General features: G+C 45.6%; 3 protein-coding genes across 6 annotated transcripts in view; 1 reads left to right on the top strand and 2 right to left on the bottom strand.

Annotated features, from left to right (window-relative positions):
- Window positions 1-244: 244 nt before the first annotated feature.
- On the bottom strand, window positions 245-10,309 carry iws1 (interacts with SUPT6H, CTD assembly factor 1). Of its 3 annotated transcripts, XM_030403246.1 has the most exons (17): window positions 10,079-10,309; window positions 8,937-9,019; window positions 7,925-8,612; window positions 7,758-7,823; window positions 7,386-7,602; window positions 7,245-7,302; window positions 7,071-7,177; window positions 6,825-6,975; window positions 6,662-6,744; window positions 5,967-6,096; window positions 5,676-5,793; window positions 5,484-5,595; window positions 4,497-4,553; window positions 3,989-4,045; window positions 3,554-3,665; window positions 2,263-2,410; window positions 1,133-1,226 (listed from the first exon to the last, which is right to left on the bottom strand). In XM_030403246.1, the coding sequence occupies exons 1-16, from the start codon at window positions 10,119-10,121 to the stop codon at window positions 2,288-2,290; spliced, it is 2,205 nt and encodes a 734-aa protein (XP_030259106.1). In that variant the 5' UTR covers window positions 10,122-10,309; the 3' UTR covers window positions 1,133-1,226; window positions 2,263-2,287. The 3 variants fall into 3 exon arrangements, with proteins under 3 accessions (XP_030259098.1, XP_030259114.1, XP_030259106.1); XM_030403238.1 differs by lacking the exon at window positions 2,263-2,410 and having other exon boundaries at window positions 245-1,226; window positions 10,079-10,308; XM_030403254.1 differs by lacking the exons at window positions 2,263-2,410; window positions 4,497-4,553 and having other exon boundaries at window positions 245-1,226; window positions 10,079-10,308.
- A 359-nt stretch (window positions 10,310-10,668) lies between these two features.
- Window positions 10,669-13,491, top strand: wdr74 (WD repeat domain 74). Its single transcript, XM_030408725.1, has 2 exons — window positions 10,669-11,400; window positions 12,040-13,491. Exons 1-2 carry the CDS (start codon window positions 10,792-10,794, stop codon window positions 12,553-12,555), a joined length of 1,125 nt encoding a protein of 374 aa, XP_030264585.1. The 5' UTR covers window positions 10,669-10,791; the 3' UTR covers window positions 12,556-13,491.
- Window positions 13,492-14,667: 1,176 nt separating this feature from the next.
- Window positions 14,668-21,013, bottom strand: part of LOC115596432 (uncharacterized) — a 30,708-nt gene continuing 24,362 nt past the window's right edge. The window contains exons 1-2 of one of the 2 annotated variants that reach the window (XM_030441524.1): window positions 16,922-20,366; window positions 14,668-16,345 (exon numbers count right to left, since the gene is read on the bottom strand). In XM_030441524.1, the coding sequence (XP_030297384.1) occupies window positions 16,929-20,168 (3,240 nt within the window). In that variant the 5' untranslated portion in view covers window positions 20,169-20,366 and the 3' untranslated portion in view covers window positions 14,668-16,345; window positions 16,922-16,928. Of the gene's footprint in view, window positions 16,346-16,921; window positions 20,367-21,013 lie in introns of those variants that run through there. The other variant, XR_003986899.1, reaches the window with a different exon arrangement.

A 21,013-nucleotide genomic window follows, 5' to 3' on the forward strand; every position in this document is an offset into this window, starting at 1 on the left:
TCCAGCAGCACCGGCGGAGCCAACTTCCATTCTCTGAAGTAACAAACACGTCACGTTCGTTATGAAACAGGAATATTAGTGGAGTGTTAATTTTCATCATGTTCAGCTTATTTTCTTAAACAACTAAAAAAGCAGAAGATTGTTTGAATGTTAAACAGTCAGCAGATGTTTCTGCGTTAGCATTTCTGCTACAAGATCATTAAAAAGTGAAAATAAAAACATTGATATTGAAACTTTCCACTCGTTCATGTTTTCTGTTGAATCTTTATTAAGAAAAGTATCATCTGATCCAGAACAGTGCAGACGGACGGGCTGATTCACACAATCAGGCCTGCAGACAGTTTACAGACTTCTGTACAGCCGCTACGGGAGCAGAGAGGGGACAAAATGGACTGAGGAGGAGGAGGAGGAGGAGGAGGTCTGGCTGGCCTGTTAGCAAAACACCTTCACATTAAACAAAGATGGCGTGAGGAGGAGTTTGTTCTGAAACATGATAAGGAGGTTCTGAAAAACTTAAAACTTGTTGGAAAAAAACTCAAATGTCACCAGAACGATCTTCAGATCGGGTTTCTGTCCAAACCAACAGGATGAAGAGCAACAATTCATCGAGCTCGTTAAGACCGATTCACGAGGAATACACCTTTAAAACACACAGCTGACGGCTACAGTCACTATACTGACCAGCTGACAGCCGACTGTAGCGTTAGCAGCTCGCAGGTAAATCACAACACGAGTTAACATTAGCATTAGCTAACATTATTGACATTTAGCATTAGCCTTACCACCGAGTAAAGTGACTGCTAACTGACGCAATCATGGTGACAAACAAAGTGCTAAGATGAGTCAAACCTGAGGATCCAGTCGGTTTGGAGCTAATGTGAACAACAGAGCTGATGCTGTGCTGTGATTGGCTGTGAGCTGCTGTAACTTCAGACAGTTTACTGCAGATATTTACATTCTGACTTCAGTCTGTGACCTCAGCCCTTCAGTAAGGCAGATCTGGACCTGAGGAGGGAGGAGAAACGTGGGATTGTTCAGGAGCAACACATTAAAAAGAAAAAAAACAATAATAAAGTGAATAAATCCTATGGAGGTTAAAATCAGAGCGGCATCCGGTTTCCTTCCACACTGATTTTAACAGCGTGACCCGGCTTCGTCAGGCGGCGGATGTCAGCAATTCTACGCATCTGTTTATCCACGCGGGACATCCCCTTCTTTAACGGACCCTGCAGGGACAAACAGAACATCGGGTCACACATGAAGGAGGCTACCAGGCTGATGAAACACCGACAGCATCTCTGAGACCACAAACGTTACGTAACTGCAGAGATGTGAAACCAACAGTTCAATCCAAACTGAAGTGTTTCATCACTTCAGACTCATGCAAGAAGCTCAAACCCTCAGAGGCCACAGGCAGCCAATCACAGACCTCCAAAACACTCAGCCATTAATTGATCTGTGCTGGTGAACGATCGAGCAACACGACCACCAATAAAAATGTAGAGAGTTAATCCATCAAGTCAGACCAGCGTGAACCCTTCGAGCTCTGCAGAGAGCTGTGCAGCTGATTACACAGTTCTGAGTGCATTAATCACATCAAGCCCAACATATCACAAAGTTCAGTGAAGTCGGGAAGTCTGAGGATTCACGAAGTGACCGCAGTCAAACCGTTCTAATCCAAGAGTCAGTCAGAACTCAGTGAAGCAACGACATACAAGAGTCCAACCAGCGGTTCTGTCAGAGGACGAGCGTCCTGAAGCGTCTTCAGCAACAGCTGAGGACACGAGACGACCCGGATCTGACAGCGCTGATGGGAAAAGTCTATTTGCTCCTGGACTGTTAACTGATATTATATGTGATGAAAGAATCCAGAGTTCTGGTCTCAGAGTTCTGGTCTCAGAGTTATGGTCTCAGAGTTCTGGTCTCAGAGTTCTAGACCCGACTGTAGAGGTCACAGGTGGGTCAGAGGTCACAGGTGAGTCAGAGGTCACAGGTGAGTCAGAGGTCACAGGTGAGTCAGAGGTCACAGGTGGGTCAGAGGTCACAGGTGAGTCAGAGGTCACAGGTGGGTCAGAGGTCACAGGTGAGTCAGAGGTCACAGGTGAGTCAGAGGTCACAGGTGAGTCAGAGGCTTCACACAGAGATGGTTCTCTACAGACAGACGTTCCGCTCTGAGTTTTGGTTCTACAGAGCGGAGCGTCTTCGGGGGAACCGGTGCAGCTCACACAGTCGGACCGGGTCACACCATGCAGCAGGACTTACTGCCCCCTGCAGGCCGGTTCAGGAGCTACAGGGGCATTCTGTTCCCCTCGATGCTGATCTTCACCGCTCCCTGCGGACGCTTCATTTTCATCTGCTCAGCGAAGCGACGCTTGTGCTTCTCCAGCCGGCTGAGGCCTTTCTTATAGCTCTACAGAGGACCAATCACAGCGCAGCTAATGACTGCACTTCCTGCTGTCAGGCAGCCTATCACACCAGAGCCAGACTACAACTGGAGGTGACTGATGTCAGTGAACACATCACTCACCTCTCCATGTGTCTGCCCCCCTGTGGTGTCATGGTGTCATTACAGACACATTCTGATGATGATGATGATAATAATAATAATAATAATAATAATAATAATAATAATAATAATAATAATAACAGCTGCTGCTCAATGTGTTCACAGAACTCATCATGTCAACAGTAAAATTAACTGAAACCTTTTTAATTAAATCTTAAATGAAACAAAGTGAATTGATCCGTTTTGTTAATTGCAGGTTTTTATGTCAGTGTTTCCTCCAGGTTTCCTTCAGCAGCGGGGGCGGAGTCTCCGGGGAGCCGTGGCGGCGTAAACAAATGACACATGACTGCAGATTTTACTTTTATGCTCAGCATAATCCCCCTTTTTATTGAATGGCTGGCATGGAAAATGGCTTTTATTATTTTATTGTTTATTTATTTAACAGAAATATTTACATGTATATTATGCAAAAAAAAGGTTCATCATCACTCACCATCATCAGTGTGGTAGAGCCATGAGTGGAACCGGCTATTATTTTCAACCCATTCAGGGTCCCAGCCTGATGGCCTGTGCTTCCCTTTAGGTTCTTCTCCTCTACTCTCATCTCTCTCTCCTGCAGCATCACTTTGCTCTCCTTCACTTTGTTCCACTGCTCCTCCCTGTCTAATGTTACTTGTCTTATACGATTACATAAAACATTAACGTTAGATAATTTACACTTCCATCACATCTGATTACAACTACTCCAAGTAGATACTGAGCAAGATAGTTATCTAGATTACCTCAGCACTCGCTACATCCTCTACATTCATTTAGGAGTGGCGGCCCGCCTGCAGAGGAAACACTGTTTCTACATTTATTCAACTACAGAAGGATATGAACTGTTTATTTTTACACATGTGGACCTGTCAGAACCCGTCAGAACCTCGGACACGAGCCTGCAGCTCTGACCTGTGAGCTTGCGTTCGTGTATACAGGTGAGATTACAGGTGAGATTACAGGTGAGATTACAGGTGAGATTACAGGTGACAGTCTGCAGGTACTCACCCTGTTGGACTCCATCTCTACGTTCCACTTGGGTCGGACCACGTAGTCTTTGTTGGAGGGCATCGGCACCCGAGCTCGGGCGCAGAAACCGGGGTCACCGGGTCGCAGAGCTCTGCAGGGAGGAAATGGTGTTTAGTAAAAGTAATCTGATTACAGTGGAATCTGTGACAAACAGACTCCATGTTTCTACTCAAAGACAGAAAGAAGTTCATGTAGAACATTTGCTGAATGAACAAGAAGGTCCAAATAATGCAGAATGAGTCAGAGACAGAGTTTCACAGAGTTTATAAAGTGTCTCCAACTCAACAACTCACTAAACTGACACATTTGTTAAGGGAGTCTGGTGCTGCTGCTGCGTGTGTGTGTGTGTGTGTGTGTGTGTGTGTGTGTGTGTGTGTGTGTGTGTGTGTGGGATCACAGCGGGTCTGAACTTACTTCTCCTCTCCGGTCAGCTGCTTCTCCAGGTCTCTGCGAGGCGTCTGACCTCCAGAACTACAGAGAGAAGTGACGAGAGACACTTTTATCAACATGGATCAACATGTTGGAGGGAAACAAGCAGACTTCACAAATCTGAGTTTGGACTGAGCAGCTGGTCCACAGTCAGCTGGTCCATAGTCAGCTGGTCCACAGTCAGCTGGTCCACAGTCAGCTGGTCCACAGTCTGACTCCACCAGCTGAGCCTCCATGCTAACATTAGCATTCTCCACCTCACAGCAGTTAGTCAGCACTCAGAAACACCCGACACCTCAGCAGATCCTCAGCTTCTGTTACCGACCGGGAACTGAGGGAACATCCATCCGACTCGTGCACCAAACCACGAGCCAATTAGAGCCGAGCGCGTACATGTTAACTCTGAACACACCAGTGAGTGTCGTCGTGTTAGAGAGGACGCACTCAGGATACAGGCACGACTCACGGTGACCATGCAATACTGAGACTCAACCTGATTGGTGGAGAGAAGACGTCAGGTTCCTCCGCCCTCTCCACCTTCTGAGGCTGACTGGAGGAGGAGGAGGAGGAGGATGGATGAAGAGGAATGAAACAAAAGTGAAGGTGGAGCTTCAGAGAAACAATGTGTGACGAGAGAATGAACACAACAACAGAAGTGACAGCTGCAGTTATAAAGTGATGAGATGGAGCAGTTAGCGAGTGTTAGCGCTGCACAGAGGAAAGATCATGTTGTGATTCATGATTAGTGACAACGATCAGTTTCCACTGAAGAACTCTGGAGGCTTCAGAGAGCAGCTGCAGCCGCCAAACCCACCAAAATAAATATCATTTACAATAATAAATAAAATAATTACATTTTGTCTGTGGATATATTTCATTATTTAAAATCCTGAATGTTCCGTCATGTTCACGTCGTCGTAGTGACGCAGCTTCAACACGCCATCATCGAGCTCGCCACTTCCTGTCTCACGCATGTGAGGCCCGTAAAGAGGGAGGAGCCTTAAACTCTCCTCTAACACCAGAATCAGAATACTTCATTAATCCCCAGGTGGAAATTGTGTTTGTTCCAGATAATCCGTGCAAAATAGAAACACGAGAAAAAGATAAAAGATATAAATAAAATAGTAAAGTAGGTTAGTGGCTGTGGCTCAGAGGTAGAGCCAGCGTCTTGTTATCAGAAGGTCGTTGGTTCGATTCCCCTGGTCTGCATGATTAAGTGTCATTGGGCAACATACTGAACCACAAACTGCTCCTACTGTTCATGGCAGCCGCCACCTTCAGTGTGAGAATGAATTACTGTCGGTCTGATAAATGTCAACGTAGAAACCTGAAGTTCACGATGACGCTGCAGCTGCACGTTGTTTTCTTTGGGACTACGTTCCCTCAACCGCACAACGTCCGTGTTCCTACGCTCGGACAGATCAGTGAGTAAATCAATATGACAGTCTCACTGACACTGACAGCAGAGTCACGTCTGTACCTGAGTCGTCGTCTCTGAGGCATCTGCTGGTCCAGGTCTCTCTGCTGGCGCTCCTCCCTCGTCATCCCCTTGTAGTTGGACGTGAGGCCGAAGATGGGCCGCGACCACTCGTCTGCAACGAGACACACATGAGAACTCTGCAGACGATTCTGGACGATGTTCAGCATCAGAGGACGAACAGAGATGTCTTACTGATGAGCTTGAGAGCGAGGTCTTTGTTGTTCCGAGACTCTTTGGGGTGTTTGTAGAGGAACATGACGGCCCGGCCGATACCGCTGTGCTTCAGAGTCTCCTGACTCACACTGGGCAGCTGCAGGAGAACACACAACGTCACACACTACACACACACACTGCCCACACACACACACACACACACACACTGAACACACACACACACACTGAAGACACACACTGCCCACACACACACACTGCCCACACACACACTGCCCACACACTGAACACACACTCTCACAGCTGACTCACCTCCTGCAGGATCCTGAGCAGCTCCTCCCTGATCCTCAGAGCAGGCAGTGATTTGTCCGGCAGCGGGCTGATCCACTCTTTGATGGCCGCCATCACGCCGCTGTCAATGAACGTCTCCTTCAGGTCCTGTCTGAGGTACCAACATCATGTTAGTGATCACCTCCTCTCACCTCGCCTCCTCTCACCTCGCCTCCTCTCCCCTCCTCTCACCTCGCCTCCTCTCACCTCGCCTTCGTCGGGCTTGTTGTTATACTTTAGAAATCCATTTTAAAAGTTTTGCTTCTAGCGTGGCTAAACTAACAGCTGTGTTTTGTATTCTGAGATTTTATGTTCACACGTTAACTAAACACGATCTCATAAATAATCAAATATCTCGACAGCAGAAGTTTGAACTTTAGATGAAGCCAACACTTCTTGTTTCATGTTGCTGTTTAGAGTCAAAGGTTTGACAGTCAGACTCCATAAACCAGCTGACACAAAACATCTGGTGTCTCCATGTTTGATGAATTAAATGTTCTATAGATCAGTAAGTAAATTATTCATCGTCAAATCTGTCTATTAAAACCTTCAGAGTCCAGAGAGAATAAAACTAAGAGCTGCTGAATCAAAAGTTCTGAAACACAATGGTTTAATTGACAGTGAGTGTGTGTGTGTGTGTGTGTGTGTGTGTGTGTGTGTGTGTGTGTGTGTCCTACTTCTTCAGGTGCATGACGACTTGTGGCAGCAGGGTGAGTTTCTTCAGCGCCGGTTTCTTCTGACTGTTCAGAGTTCTATCCTCCTGTTGGACAAAACACACAGTCGGTATCACAGAACACAGAACTGGATCACTCAGACGGGCTTTTGTTTTGAAAGGCGGACCTCAGCTGCCTCAATCATCTTGGCGATCATGGCGCTGACCACGTCGTCGGCGTCGCTGATGAACGTCCCGCCGTCACGGTGACGCCTCCTCTTGCTGTTCATGGCTTTTCTCTTCGCAAGCATGATGTCGAAGTCCGACATCATGCTGGTACTGAACACACACACACACACACACAGTTATTCTCTTATTATTTCTAAGTTCTGTTTAAATCTGTTGTTGGTTAACAATCGGACGGTGCTGCTCACTCTTGGCCGCTGCGGTCCACTCCTTCATCAGAGTCGGACTCCTCCATCTGCTCCTGCGTCTCCTTCTTGGACTCCTTCTTGTCCTCCAGGTCCTCCTGGTTGAAGCCCTGCAGGTGGAGGAGACGGTGTGAGCAGGTGAAGCTGCGGCGCAAACTCACTCACTGTGGTACTCACCGTGAACTCCTCCTCCTCCTCGTCTCCGGACTCTCCAAAGATGTCTGCGATCATTTTCCTGGAACAAACACAGAGGTCAGAGGTCACATGATGCTCAGGTGTCTTTAAGTCCACAGCAGGCGTCTGTGATCCAGCACTCACTCTTCCTCCTGGTCTCCGTCTCCAGAGTCGCTGTCGCTGCCGAACAGCGCCTTCTCGTCCTTCTTCCCCGCCGCCGCCTTGGTCCTGTCGTCGTCGTCGCTGCCGCTGTCCGAGCCGAGCTCTCTCAGTTTGGCTGCCAGGCTCTTATCGGGCCCGCCGGGCGCTCCGTCGCTGTCCGAGTTCTCATCGTCTGACACCGCCCGACTCCTCTTCACCGCTGACCAGACCGAGGACACAAGAGAACTTCATGGTTCCAACTCTGAAACTCTGACTGGGATCCTGACTGACCGTGTTCACTGGTTTGACTTCAGTTTTATCTTTAACATCTCTCATTTATTTACCCATGATTCACAGCGCTAGTGATGACCTCACCTGGTTTGTCTGCCTTCTCCTCGTCCTCGTCCTCGCTGTCAGACAGGATGGCCTTCTTCCTCTTCACTGCAACATAAAGACAAACTGATAAAGGAGCATTCCACCGTTTCACACAAATCAGCTGCTACCTCAGACGTCGTCACAGGAAGCTGCTCTCGGATCAGTACCTGGCTTCTCGTCTTCATCATCGCTGCCGTCCTTCTGCTCCTCCCCCTCCTGCTGCTCTCCATCACTTGCTGTTGCAGCCTTTCTCCTCCTCCCCCCCTCCTCTTCGTCCTCACTGTCAGAGTGCATCACAGCCTTCCACTTCCCCCCTCCTCCTCCCCCTCCTCCTCCCCCCTCTCCTCCTCCCTGAGCCTCCTCCTGCTTCTCCTCCTCCTCAGAGTCTATCTGTGCTGCCTTGCGTCTGGCAGGTGTCTCTGTGTCAGAGTCACTGTCGGCGTTGGACCGCCGGTCAGGAGACGCTGCCGGTTTGGCGCCCTCATTTTCCGAGTCGCTGTCTGCGGCCGCTTTGGGCTTCTCCTCCTCCACGTCCGAGCTGCTCCTCCTCCGTTTGGGAGGAGACGACCCTCCCCCCTCCTCATTATCTGAAGCTCTGTGTTTGACGGGTGACGACTCCTCTTCCTCGTTGTCTGATCCGCTCATCCTGCGTTTGATAGGAGAGGAGTCGTCGTCACTGTCGGCGGGCCGAGGAGCCTCCGCCTCTGAGTCACTTTTGTCGTCGTCATGGCGACGTTGCGGGGCCTCGCCCTCCGAGTCGCTGCCCCCCCCTCGATGATCCTCATGGTCGGAGCCGCTGGCTGCGGCGCTGGTCTCCATGGCGTTGGGGGCGTCTTCATCGTTGCTGCCCTCATCCTGTGGAGACAAACAGCTGCAGGTCAAAACATCTGAGACTCTGAGGAGACCCGGTTCTAACTACGTTATTAAGTTTGTTTTAACTCAACAACTCTTAAAATCACTACATTTGTTAATGGAGTCTGGTGATGTTGTGTTACTGGTTCAGTGGTTGGAAACAGACTGCTGCTGAGACCACACATGTCAGTTACATCACAGTGAACCACATGGAGCCTGACTCATGTTTGTCCTCAGGTGTTTCTCTCTTTGACCTCCAGGTTTCTTATATGATAACATTCTGCTGTATTCTGGGTTTTCCTCCGCTACATGTGTCAGGAGTCTGACCTCGGACTGATGTCTGTCGCTCCTGACCTCGTCGCCGTCTGACTCGTGGTGTTCATCCAGGACTGGAGTGCCGCCTCCGTCATCTGCAGGACACACAACAGGTCAGAAACACACTGCAGTTAACACAAAGAGTTCTGACACGTTAAACACAAAGAACCTGCAGAGAGACAACAGCTGGAAACATGTGTAGAGTCGCTTCAGTCTGACTTTTAATATGGCGTGGGTGAGAGGAGTGTTACTGCCATGTCTCTAACTCCCTGCCTCCTACAAACCAACAGGACGGAAGAGACCAGCAGAAAAGGGTCTGACCTGGTTTTCATCGAGACAAGCTGGTCTACTGCACAACTCACCGACAGGCTCACCTGCACTGTGGTGCTTTCAGAGGGAACTCCACTTAATAGAAAGATTCAGGAACATCTACAGTGCACACCAAACTCCATTCAAAAATCATGCATTTTAAGGTTAATGTGTAAATAACAGCCAGTAGAAAACCGTTTAACCCAACAAAGGTTTCATATGCAACCTGAACTTTGTTAAATCTGAAGACAGACTCGTTTCGTGATGTTTAACCCCACAATCTGCACACCAAACTCCATGCAAAACTCGAGCATTTTAATGTTTATAAATAAACTGTACGTGGTCGGTGAATTTAATATGAAGTGAAAACAAACAGATTGAATCTGGCGGTTTGCTCTTTAATCCGACAGCGTCATAATGTCACTTCCAGTTGAATCTTTACATTTAACGTTTTGAGAGCACAAGTTGGTTTGACAGGAACGTTTTGTGACTCTGTCAAACGATTTTCATAAATCGGCATCAACTCACATTCGTTAAACTTCAGCTTTAAAGCAGAACATCTGGAGAAACTGTAAAACATTGGCAACACATCCTGACTTCAGCTAGCTGCTACATCTGCTAGCCGGCTAATGATTAGCGGTCCTGTTTTCCCGGTTAATCTAACAGAGCGATCCTGAATCTGTTGAATTAACAAAGAGACTCATCTACTGTTGTTACACAGAGACCATGAGGAGTGTTACAGTCTGTTTCACCCCGTGTGGGCGCAGACATAGTGGTGTTAGCTTGTCAGCTAGCTCGTCAGCTAGCTTGTTAGATAGGAAACAAAGCAGAGCAGCAGTTTGTACCGGAATGGTTCCCGGACATGAAGTCGTCCTCTTCTCCGTCCATTTCTCAGACGAAGATAGATTCCGGATCAGAACCGAATACAGGACACGTCTCTGTTTGTTCTACTTTAATAATAAAGCGGGAAAATAAACCCGATTAAAGTAACGACGCACTGTGAAAGCTAACAGCAACAGCTAGCTACAGTAGCCCTGAGATCCAAAATGGTGTATCATACATCATATACGCATGCGCACACGTGCGGTCGCCTGGCAATGACGCCTTAGTTTCTTTAAATAAACTTTATGAACACGAACATACGGTGTCACAACAATCACAGTTGAAATGAATAAATAATAATTACATGTGAATCTTCGTTGATTTGTTTCTAATTTAATCGTCGTCATAAACATTTAATTGTGATTATTCACTTTTGAAGTCTATTGTTTTTATTTATTTATTTATTATTTCATATTGTACCATTTTGTTTTTGCTATTTGATTTTAGTGAATAGATTAATGACGTCAGTATTTTTTGTTTTGTGACATTACTGTTGTTGTATTTTTAAACATTGGTCCGAGTTTTCTGTAGTTCATAAAGTTTTTTTGTTTTTTTTTCTCGTGATGTCATTGAGGCGCGACAGAGTGACAGGAAAACACGCGTGTGTCTGAACCAGGACCTCCTGCCGTTGAAATACAGTTTTTGTCCAGGTTTCGGTCCATTTAGACCCGGACTGATGGGGGACACCAGCCGGCTGTGCTCCGTGTGGCTCGGCTCGGAGACCGGCATCCTGAAGGGGGTCAGTCTGTCCCGGAAACAAGCCTTCAACTTCTGCAACACGAGCCACCTGAGCCGCGACCAGGAGGTCCGGGCGCTGTGCTGGGGGGACCCGGCGGAGAGCGAGCTGCTGGTCGGCTCCGTGGACGGAACCGTGAAGACCTTCAGCACCGAGAAGGGATCCTTCACCGAGACCCGCCGCTGCGGAGACCCGGCAGACGGCTGCTTCACTGGGCTGGCGGTGCTCCGCGGCTCCGCGCTGGTCAGCTGCGTGGAGTGCGGGACGCTGCGGGTGTGGAAGGAGGACAGCAGCGAGCCCGTGACGGAGCTGAGCGCGGGGAAGAACGTGTGCAGGATGCGGCAGAGTCCGGTACACCCGCACAAAGTCGCCACCGGAGGGAAGGAGAACGGGCTGAAGATCTGGGACCTGGAGAGTCCGGAGAAGCCCGTGTTCACCGCGAAAAACCTGCGGGACGACTGGCTCGATCTACGGCGGCCGCATTGGGTCAGAGACATGGCCTTCATCCCGGGCACCGACAAAGTGGTCACCTGCACAGGTTACCATCAGGTGTGTTCGCACTGTGGAGCTAAACGTGGAGAAAAAAAGCTTTTAACCTGAGAGATTCTGACTTCATAGACCAAACTCCATGCAAAATTCTGTCAATTTAAGTGTTTACTCGGCTTGTTGGCGAATTTGCACCTCCGCGATAAAATGTTAATCCTCTAAAAGATCTTTGAAATACACTCTTTAATTCGGTTTGCATCCAGTTAATGTAAAGTTCAATATTTCCATCTGAGATGAGAAGAACAGCAGTAAAACACTCTTTATAAGCATCAGATAACTTCAGTTACACACAAAACGTTTCATGAGTTAATTTGAACATTATGTATATATTTTTTAATTGAACTAACTAACTTTGTATAACTTGATTAAAAGGTTACAACATCAGTAATGAGTGCTTACCTGATGAATTATTTTATTAACTCTTCGTATGTCTTAATTTGTAAAGTAACTAGTAACTAAATCTGTGTAAAAGTACAATATTTCCCTCTGAGGTTGAGTACAAGTAGAAAATTGTTCCGACACCAAACTCCATTCAAAATCTGTGTGTTTTTGAGCAGATGTGCTCGGTTATGTTTGTTTCTGCCATCTGGTGGTTAAAAAAACCATCCTGCAGCTTTAACGGTTCTCCTCCTCCTTCATCAGGTCCACGTATTCGACCCGTCATCCCCTCAGCGGCGTCCCGTCCTGGAGGTGGAGTATGGTGAGTACCCGCTCACCGCTCTCTCCCTGACAGCCAGTGGGGACACGGTGGTGGTTGGAAACACCCACGGCCAGATCGCCCTGCTGGACCTGAGGAAGGGTCTGGTCCGCGGCTGTCTGAAGGGGCTGGTGGGGGGCGTGCGGGGGCTGCAGTGTCACCCCTCCCAGCCTGTGGTGGCGTCCTGCGGCCTCGACCGCTTCCTCCGCATCCACAGCCTGGAGGACCGCAAACTGCAGCACAAAGTTTACCTCAAGTCCCGCCTGAACTGCCTCCTGTTCTCCAGCAGAGACCTGGAGGAGCCAGCGGGGGAGGGCGGGGCGCAGGAGGTGAAGGAGGAGGAGGAGGGAGACGAGGTGTGGGACAGCATGGAGCGAGTGGAGGAGAAGCCAAAGAGAAAAACTACAGAGGAAGAAGAAGAGCTGCAGAAGAAAAAGAGCAAGAAGAAGAAAAAGAACTGAGGGACGTTTGTGGTGTGGTCAGAGTGTGGGACATTTGAACGCCGTCAGTCAGACTGAAACACGTGGAAGAGGAGAGATTTGTCTCTCAGCTGTTTGTGCTCTAAAATGTATTTTCTTTATTCTGTTTATTAAAACAGCAGCTTGTGCCTTCAGACGTCTCCTGAGAAACATTAATTTTCCTTATAAACCCAGAGTACGTTGTCTCACCTGAACGTGTCGTGAATCTGCAGATGATGTCATCAGATGAGCCACAGCCAATCAGAGCTGCTGCTGAAAGTGAACAAAACATCTGATTCTTAAACTCTTCAGTGCTTTTGTGTCAAAATCTTAACTTGTAAAGTAACTAAAGATAAAAGTAATGGAGTAAAAAGTTTGAGATGTACTTTAGTAAAAGTAGAACGTGGCTTGAAAAGAGAATACGTCAAGTTTGTTCTTGCACCAAAGTCCATTTGACAAACCAAGGCTTTTAAGGTTACTTTGCTGTGGACAGATTTCTGTGTCATCTAAAACATTTTCATACGTTGAATTATGGCCTTTAAAATGTCCTCAACGATTCTGCATACATCCAACACATCAACATTAAAGGGACATTTCAAAATGTCAACAAAGAGTCACTCTATACAGAAAACACAGGACAGGAAGCTTCTGTCGTTCTAAATTCGACTGACGGCCGCTGAATGTTTTCTGAATGTAGATTTGAACACAGAAACAAAAGATCAGGCTAAGTTAAAACAACTGTAATCAGCTGAAAGTTACTTTTTACTCCATTACACTTTTCAGAATAAGACACAATCAGTATTTAGTCCCACATGCAGCTGTGATGGATTAGAAGTGTTTATAACATTACAAAGTTTATTTTGTGCCGCGGTGTTTTAGGTCTTTGTAACCCTAACTGTAAAACTGTTTTTCACAATAAAAGACACCTGTATAATAAAACTGGAGTCGTGTTTTAGTTTTACAATCAAACGGAATTTTTATCCTACAAACATCAGCCAGGGGAAAAGAATAATAATACAACTTTAGACACTTCAAGCAATGAAAGTGAACTCATAACGCTGCACAAGTTAACACTGGTTTGGTGGTAAGAACAACTTGCCTGATTACCTGTCTCCTGTGGTACTCGAATCCCCACTTCCTGTTATTGAACTGACTTCCTGCAAAGTGTCTGTCTGTTCGCTGTGCTTGATCATGAAAAATCAATAATCAAAGATCCTGCATATTCAGAGAGCATTTTACCTCACACAAAACATATCTACCTGCCTGCCTCAGCCACAACATCCAAACCACTGACAGGTGAAGTGACCCGACCTCCAAATTCCCCAGATCCCGATCTGATTAAACATCTTGGGTCCACATACATATGCTTGATCAGACTGGGATCTGGAAGACGGCGGTGGAAACGTGAGTCAGAGTTGGAGACAGGAGTTTTTATTTTAAAAGTCAGCTCTCACATTCTCAGAGCGAAACTTCTGCTATAACCAAACTTGTTTCTTTTTAAGTAAAGGATCTTATTGTTTAACAGAAAGGTCTGTAGGAATGTTTCTGTAATGTGGTCAGACACTCGGAACAACAACCTGTAGCAGTTTGATCACATTTAAATCACATGTGCTCAAAACTCACATGAACCTGAACATTTCTTAAACACAGAACACAATATTTCTAGTTCTTTATTGCTTGCAAGCAAGAATCACAGATCAGCAGCTCATAGATGATTATGATGATGATCCTTTAAAATAACAGAGAACAACACACACAGTTGTAGCAGTCACAAGATTACATGTGAGCTCAGTTAGAATAACTCCATCTCCACCTCAGGTTAACATTAATGAAACATACATGTACATACAATAATTTTGTGTCATGCATCAACTATTATCAGAACACATTTCCCCAGGGGGCCTGTATTCACAAAGAGTCTTAAGGCTAAAGTAGCTTCTAACAGGAGAATTTAGGAGCAACTCCTAAAAATAATGGGCGTGTCAGTCGTAAATTTAGGACTCCTAATTTTTGAAAATAAGAGTTATTCACAAAACATTTTAAGCCTAAAAGTAGCAGCTAAGTCTGGGAGACCTTAGAAGTAGTCCAGAGGACTCCTAACTCGCTAAGACCTGGTCACAGCCGAATGTTCTGGAGACAGTAAATGACAGGGAATTATTAAAACGATGTTGGATGGACTGTGAAGGGATTGAAGTTGTGGTTGAGTTGGTGAGGGACACAATAACGTTCCGAAACAATCCAGTAACGCCAGAGTTAAAATGTAACTCTGGCGTAAATGTATTTGGCTACGGGGAAATGCACCTCTGCAACGTGGATAATTTTGGGATATCTCAGCCATCAGTAAGCCGCTCTATCTACCAAACCATCAACGCGCTCTGTAGACCTCATATAATCTGTCAGTTTATCCGGTTTACTTAAGACAATCGCCAACAACAAAGAATCAAAGCCAAATTCATGGAAATTGCAGATATACCCGGTGTGATCTGTGCCATTGATGGGACGCATATCAAAATAATTGCACCTTCTCAGGATGAAGACGTCTTTGTCAATCGGAAAAAGTTGCATTCCAGTGATACACAAATTGTCTTTGACGCACGTTACAATATACACACGATTCCTGAATTTTAATGGAGAGTTTGATGCAGCTTTTATTGACAATTCACATTTTTCATCGCAATCTTCTAATTTGTATTTGGCCAAAGTGTTTTTGTTTGGGGGGGTGGCTCTTAATTCTCCTCATAAATACATTTCTTTATCCAATATCTTTTCATAGGCTTTGTCATTTTCCCTTCATGCATTGCGTAGCCTAGATGACTTTTCAATGGGCTGCCCTGTCTGTCAACAACCAATCACCGTTGTCGCTGCTTCTAAGTGCGTCCTTATAAAGTGACGTCATCAATAGCAACAGAGAGTTACTTCTAGTTTAGGAGTTCAAAGTTTTCATAACTAAAAGTAGGTCTCAACGACTCCTACATAAAAACTTTTAGTCCGATTTAGGAGTACTCCTGACGTTAAGATAACAGTCTTTGTGAATACGGGCCCAGAACTGGGATCATGTCCGTGTATTTACAGCCCTCTATACACTCTGCAACCATAGAACTCACAAGACAGAAGCCATGCAGGAGGCCCACAAACATTAGTTTTCACCCTGCGCACACATTAATGTTGGTCATATTTGTTATGCTTCACATGCAACAACAACAACAACATGTAAAATAATAAAGGGACATTACAGAATTTCCCTCACAAGCCATTGCAGCCCTGTTTTCACCCAAACCAGTGACTTTTGAGCCTCAACAAGAAAAAGATAAATTAACTTGTTCAAAGGAAAGATGGCTCAGGAAGTTAATGTCCAGGCCTTTTGGGTCAATTATTATTATAACTATAAACTTGAGAGGATTAACATTACACTGTGCTGCTCCATCAACCCCCTTCTGTCGATCCATCAGTCAGAAATAAGAGAAGATCTGCTTCACATTTCATTGATGATGTTTATCACCCACAGCCAAATGTGGCCAATCGCAGAGGTGCAAAATATCAGGCATGTTAGCAGTTAAGTTGTTTAAAGTCTGCTTTGTTTTATTTACATTATGGAGGTCAAAGGACTGTAAAGTGGAATAAACTTTAGAAACAGGACAAGCAGTTTTGAGTTTGTCTGTAATGAGTCTCTGGATAGTGAATAAAATTATTTTGAATTAAACCATGAGCAGAAGTGATCCTGATGATCAGCCAGGTCTCTCTGGGATGATCTCCATGGTTTACATGTAGTTGTTCACCAGTCATTTTCTCCGGTCTGTGAAGAAAACACAAATCCACTCGGGTCAGCTGTTCACAGTAACGTACCATTTACCGTGTAGAAGTGTCTCTTAGTGTGTAGCCTGCTTCTCAGTAAATGTAAATAAAATAAACTCTCCACAGAGTCAGGAGGAAGAGGGTAAAACAACTCCCTTGCAGCAACGAACATTCAGGAGTTTGGACAGTGCAGAGAATTCACCAATCACATCTTTTAAATGATGTCGGGGAAAACCGTTAAATTGGTAAAGCTGAAGGTGCCCAACCAGCAAGAAGAGGACACTAGAGATTAATGAGACTAATGAGATTAATTAGCTCATCCCCTAGTTTCCCTTTGGTATGATGGGAGTGGGGGAGTCTTGGCTGGATCAACTCAACCAAAGACACAAATGCTTCATTTATCTGTTTTACAAGGTGGGAGATCCTTTGTTTCCTCATGACTCTGATGTCAGAGACTGTTTGTGTTTCCTGCCAAACCTGCAGGTGTGACTAGAACTTGTACACAGGACAAACAACTGGATGGACTCATATATTAATGTATGTAAGTTCTTTAATTGAGTATTAAATGTGATGTTACCTTTTCTTTACAGGAGATCAGAGACTTTGTTCCTGTAGCGATCGTTTTGATCATTGTAGCCGCTCTTCTTTGTCCATTCTCTGATGTTGTCTAACTGGGTTTCTGTCATGACTCCCTTGTCTTGAAGCCGGTTGGACCACCACTCCACCATATTTATACTGTGTTGCTGAAAACTGGCTTCAAATCTAGCGAGCCTGGTTTTACTCATCGTGTCGTGCTGAAAGTTATTGAAGTTGTTGTTGCTATTCAACCTGAATCTGGGCATTGAACCAATGATCATCAGTTTGAAGGTGGCCTCAACATCATTGTTGCTTATGGATTCAGCTAAGAGTTCCCTGTAGGCTGGTGATCTGGTACTGGGAAACTCCATATGTATTTGAGCTGGCACATAAACAGTTGGAAGGTTAGGGCCATGACTCTCTCTTACTTTATCAATCAGTTTGTCATTCAGAGGAGATGAATTTGTTGCCACCTCAAGAAAGGCTTTTGCTAATCTGCTATTCTGGTTCAATTTTCCAGCTAGTACTATAGACTTCACTGGTGGCTGATGATCTGCATGGATCACATGTCCAATTCCTTGATTTGCTTTGTCTTTGTAGAGTTGTATTTGTCCAACAAGTTTCTTCAGTATTTCTTTCTCTTCGGCTTCTGTCAGAGGCTTGTTTGCAGCTCCCTTTGACATGAACCAGTCTCCTCCTCTTATTGAGTCAGTCCACACTTTGCGCTTCACGAAAGGCTCCCATTGGCCGGGATGTGTGAGGAGTGTTTTATTCTCCAAAGATCGGAGACGTTGTGCTTCTGAAGCGACCTCTCTTTCACTGGCTTCTGGTCTTGTGCCTCGTGCCCAAGCATGAAACAGGCAGTCCCCATGTTCGCTGACTATGCTCACTGTCTGGTTATTGATTTGCACATCATAATGTCCGTCTGGGTATTGGTCACTCTTTGGTCGGTAGATCAGTGTCACAGTTTGACTGGAGGGTTTGGTTCCTGGGCTCAGCTCCTGCATTTTGATAAGTCGACCTTTGCTATCCTCTGTTAGGATGACAACATTAGTGCCAGTGGCTTCTGACAGGACTCTGATATCAAGAATGGTGCCTGGAGTCCCGGAGTTTATGATGTCCTCAGCATGTGACTGTGAGTGTTGAACGGCTTTGACCGAGAGGTCCTGACGAGGATTCTTGTCTACTGGCATGTGTGCGATGTATCTGTTGTTCTGTCCAGCTCTGAGTAGTTCCTCTGTTCTACCACTGTTTAAATCAGTTCTAACATGACAGCGAAAGAAGCCATTTATTTTGCCTTGAACAAGAGACACCATGTGACTTGAGATCTTCTGGTGGAACACTTCTACCACAGCATCAGCCAATGAAGCACTGATGGTGTCGATTAAATCCTGCTTGAATTCTTTCAGCATCTCTGAATCAGAATCAGACAGCTCATTCACCTTCTCTTCTTCTGAAAAACCTGATTGTCTTGTAAATATATCCAGCTGGTCTTTAAGGTTTGAGAAAAACTTGCTGGAGAGGCTGTTCACTGCAAAGACCGCCTCTCCTGCCAGTGCCGCCATGTGGGCAAATTTGATGACGTTCAGAATTTTTTCTGCTTTTCCTGAGGCCTTTGCTTTAGCGCTGTCAATCACTGTGTAGATAGTTGAGTGAAGTTTGTTCTGCCAGCTGAGGTCTGCATAGAATGGTTGAACTGCAGCATTGATTAACTGTCTGAAGGTAGCCAACAGATCATTCCTCCTGTTCTCGTCCTTCAGGAGATCACTAAGTTGCTTTTTATCCTCGAGATGTGAGAAGATAATTAAGTCTACTGATGCAGCCAAGGGCTTTGTTTCCATGTTGGATTTCACATTTTTAACAATCATCTCCTTCACCTGATCTTTGATGCTGTTGAGTATTTCATTCAGTATCATATCTTCTACCTTCCCAATTCCATACATAATGGTTTCCTCTACCATTTTTTTAGCAACCAGTATTCCTGCATTGTTCATATTTGTCTTTGCTACAACACTCAAACCCTCTTTAGTCTGGCTGGAAAGAAACTTTGGCATTGACTTTAGCTGTTTGCCGAATCCCTTAATCGCTGTCTTACAAGCTTTGAAGCCCTTTGCAATCAGCTTTCCAACTCCAAAACCAACAAGAGCTAGACCGATGGAAATGGCTTTATTAATAGCCCATGATTTCCAGCTGAATTCTCCTTTCACCATAGACTCTATGCCAGAGATGCAGTCTGTTATTCCTTCAGCAATAAGTCCCAAGCCGAAATTAGCAAATGTACCGAATGTAACTGTAATGAGCACTGCTCCTACAACAACCTGTAAAACTCCTAGAAGGAACTCTACCAGAGCTCCCCATGGGAAACAAGGTTCTACTTCCACGGAAAACACATATTTCAGACCTTGGCTGTAGAGGTTGTCGGCTTCCACTTGGAGATCTTTGTCCGCACTTTTCACCAGGGAGCAAATAGGTGATTTTTTGGCCACTGCGTCCTTCCCTCCTTCTTTGATTTCATCCAGCTTTTTGATGGCCTCACTGATGTTTTTGTCGAAGTAACTCAACATGGTGCACTTGTTTGTTAACTGTTTCTCGAGGCTGCTCGCGTCACTGTTGGTCAAGTTAGCAGAGGACATTTTTACCAACTGCAGACAGATCATGCACTCCTCACTGAGATACTTCAGAGACTCTTTTGCCTTCATTAGATCGTCTCTGGCCTTAGCTAGGTAATCTGCACTCTGCTGCTGTATAATGCAGTATGCATGATTGTAAAAAGCTATGGCTGCCCAGCTTTCATCTTGTTCCATGGCTCTTTCAAACAGCCTGATGCTGGTGTTCCATTGTTTGTCACTCAGTGCGATATTTCCAAACTTGATGTAGTGATAAATGCTGGAACACGGTGAAGTCTGACTCTGAGACTGACTTTTTGCTGAAGACAACTCAGCTTTTAAACTTGTTTGCAACTCGTTTCTCTTCAACTGTTCAATTTCTTCTGATTTAGTTTGCAACCAAATCCCCCAGAACTCATTCATGACGGCAACAACAGCTCTTTTTTCATCTTCATCTGTGTTCTTATGAATGTCTTGGAGAGTTTTGAGGTACTCTGAAAACAGGTCCTCTCTCAGTTTTAACTCAGTGACATCGTTCTTCATGTGATTTATCTTTTCTGCTGAAAGTCTGTCCCTGGTGCTCTTGGCTTCCTCCAGAGAAGTCACCGTCCTGAAGGCCGGCTGCAGGTGATCAGTCGACATGATTATCTGAGCAGATCCAGGTTTACCTTTACGTGCAGTTCGACCAAAAGCCTGGAGCTCCACTCTTGTGTTCTCAGAAAGGAAGGAGAGGACCACAAATAATCCTCCATTATTGTTCACTTCTTTGGACACTTTTATGTCGGTGCCTCGCCCGGCGAGGTTTGTGGCAACAATGACATCACCAGGAAGCAGTTCTCTATCTATTTTACACAAACTGTCTGTGTCACTGCGGCAGTAGAGAGTGATTTCTCCTTGGTTGCTGCTCTTCAGCTCTTCATAGATCTTGTTGGCTTTGTTGATAGTTTCACAGATCACCAGGGCTGCTCTCCCACCTCTGTATGGATTTGGAGAAATCTGAGTCAAAACTGCTCGTCTTATTTCAGATTTCCACTCTTCAGCTGAAGTCTTCAGAGAACCTTTGACCTCAAATAACTTCTTCCTGTTGAATGTTGGCATCTTGCAGGCTGACAGATCTGGATATAGCTCCTGCAAAAAGAGGATGTCTGTTCTGCTCCCAAGTGTTCCTGTAGTTCCGTATATTTTCCCGTTGTACTTTTTAAACAGGGAGATGTTAGAAATGTAGTTTGTCACTGTTGATATTGTGCTCAGTTTGATTTGGTGTTTAATCTCAACAAACTGCTGCAGACCATCTCCCCACTTCTTGTTCAGTTCAACAATACCAGTGGATCTGAAATCCACCGGACAGACACGATCTTTTTCTACAACATATTCCTGTCCCTCCCTCAGTTGTAAAGCCAGGAAGGCGCTCTGAACCCACACTGACACTTTCATCTCCACCAGGTTCTTCAGGAATTCAGGGATGCTGATTTTGCCTTCACTGTTTG

Source organism: Sparus aurata, chromosome 2 (genome assembly GCF_900880675.1).
Source record: "Sparus aurata chromosome 2, fSpaAur1.1, whole genome shotgun sequence".
NCBI classification, from domain to species: domain Eukaryota; kingdom Metazoa; phylum Chordata; class Actinopteri; order Spariformes; family Sparidae; genus Sparus; species Sparus aurata.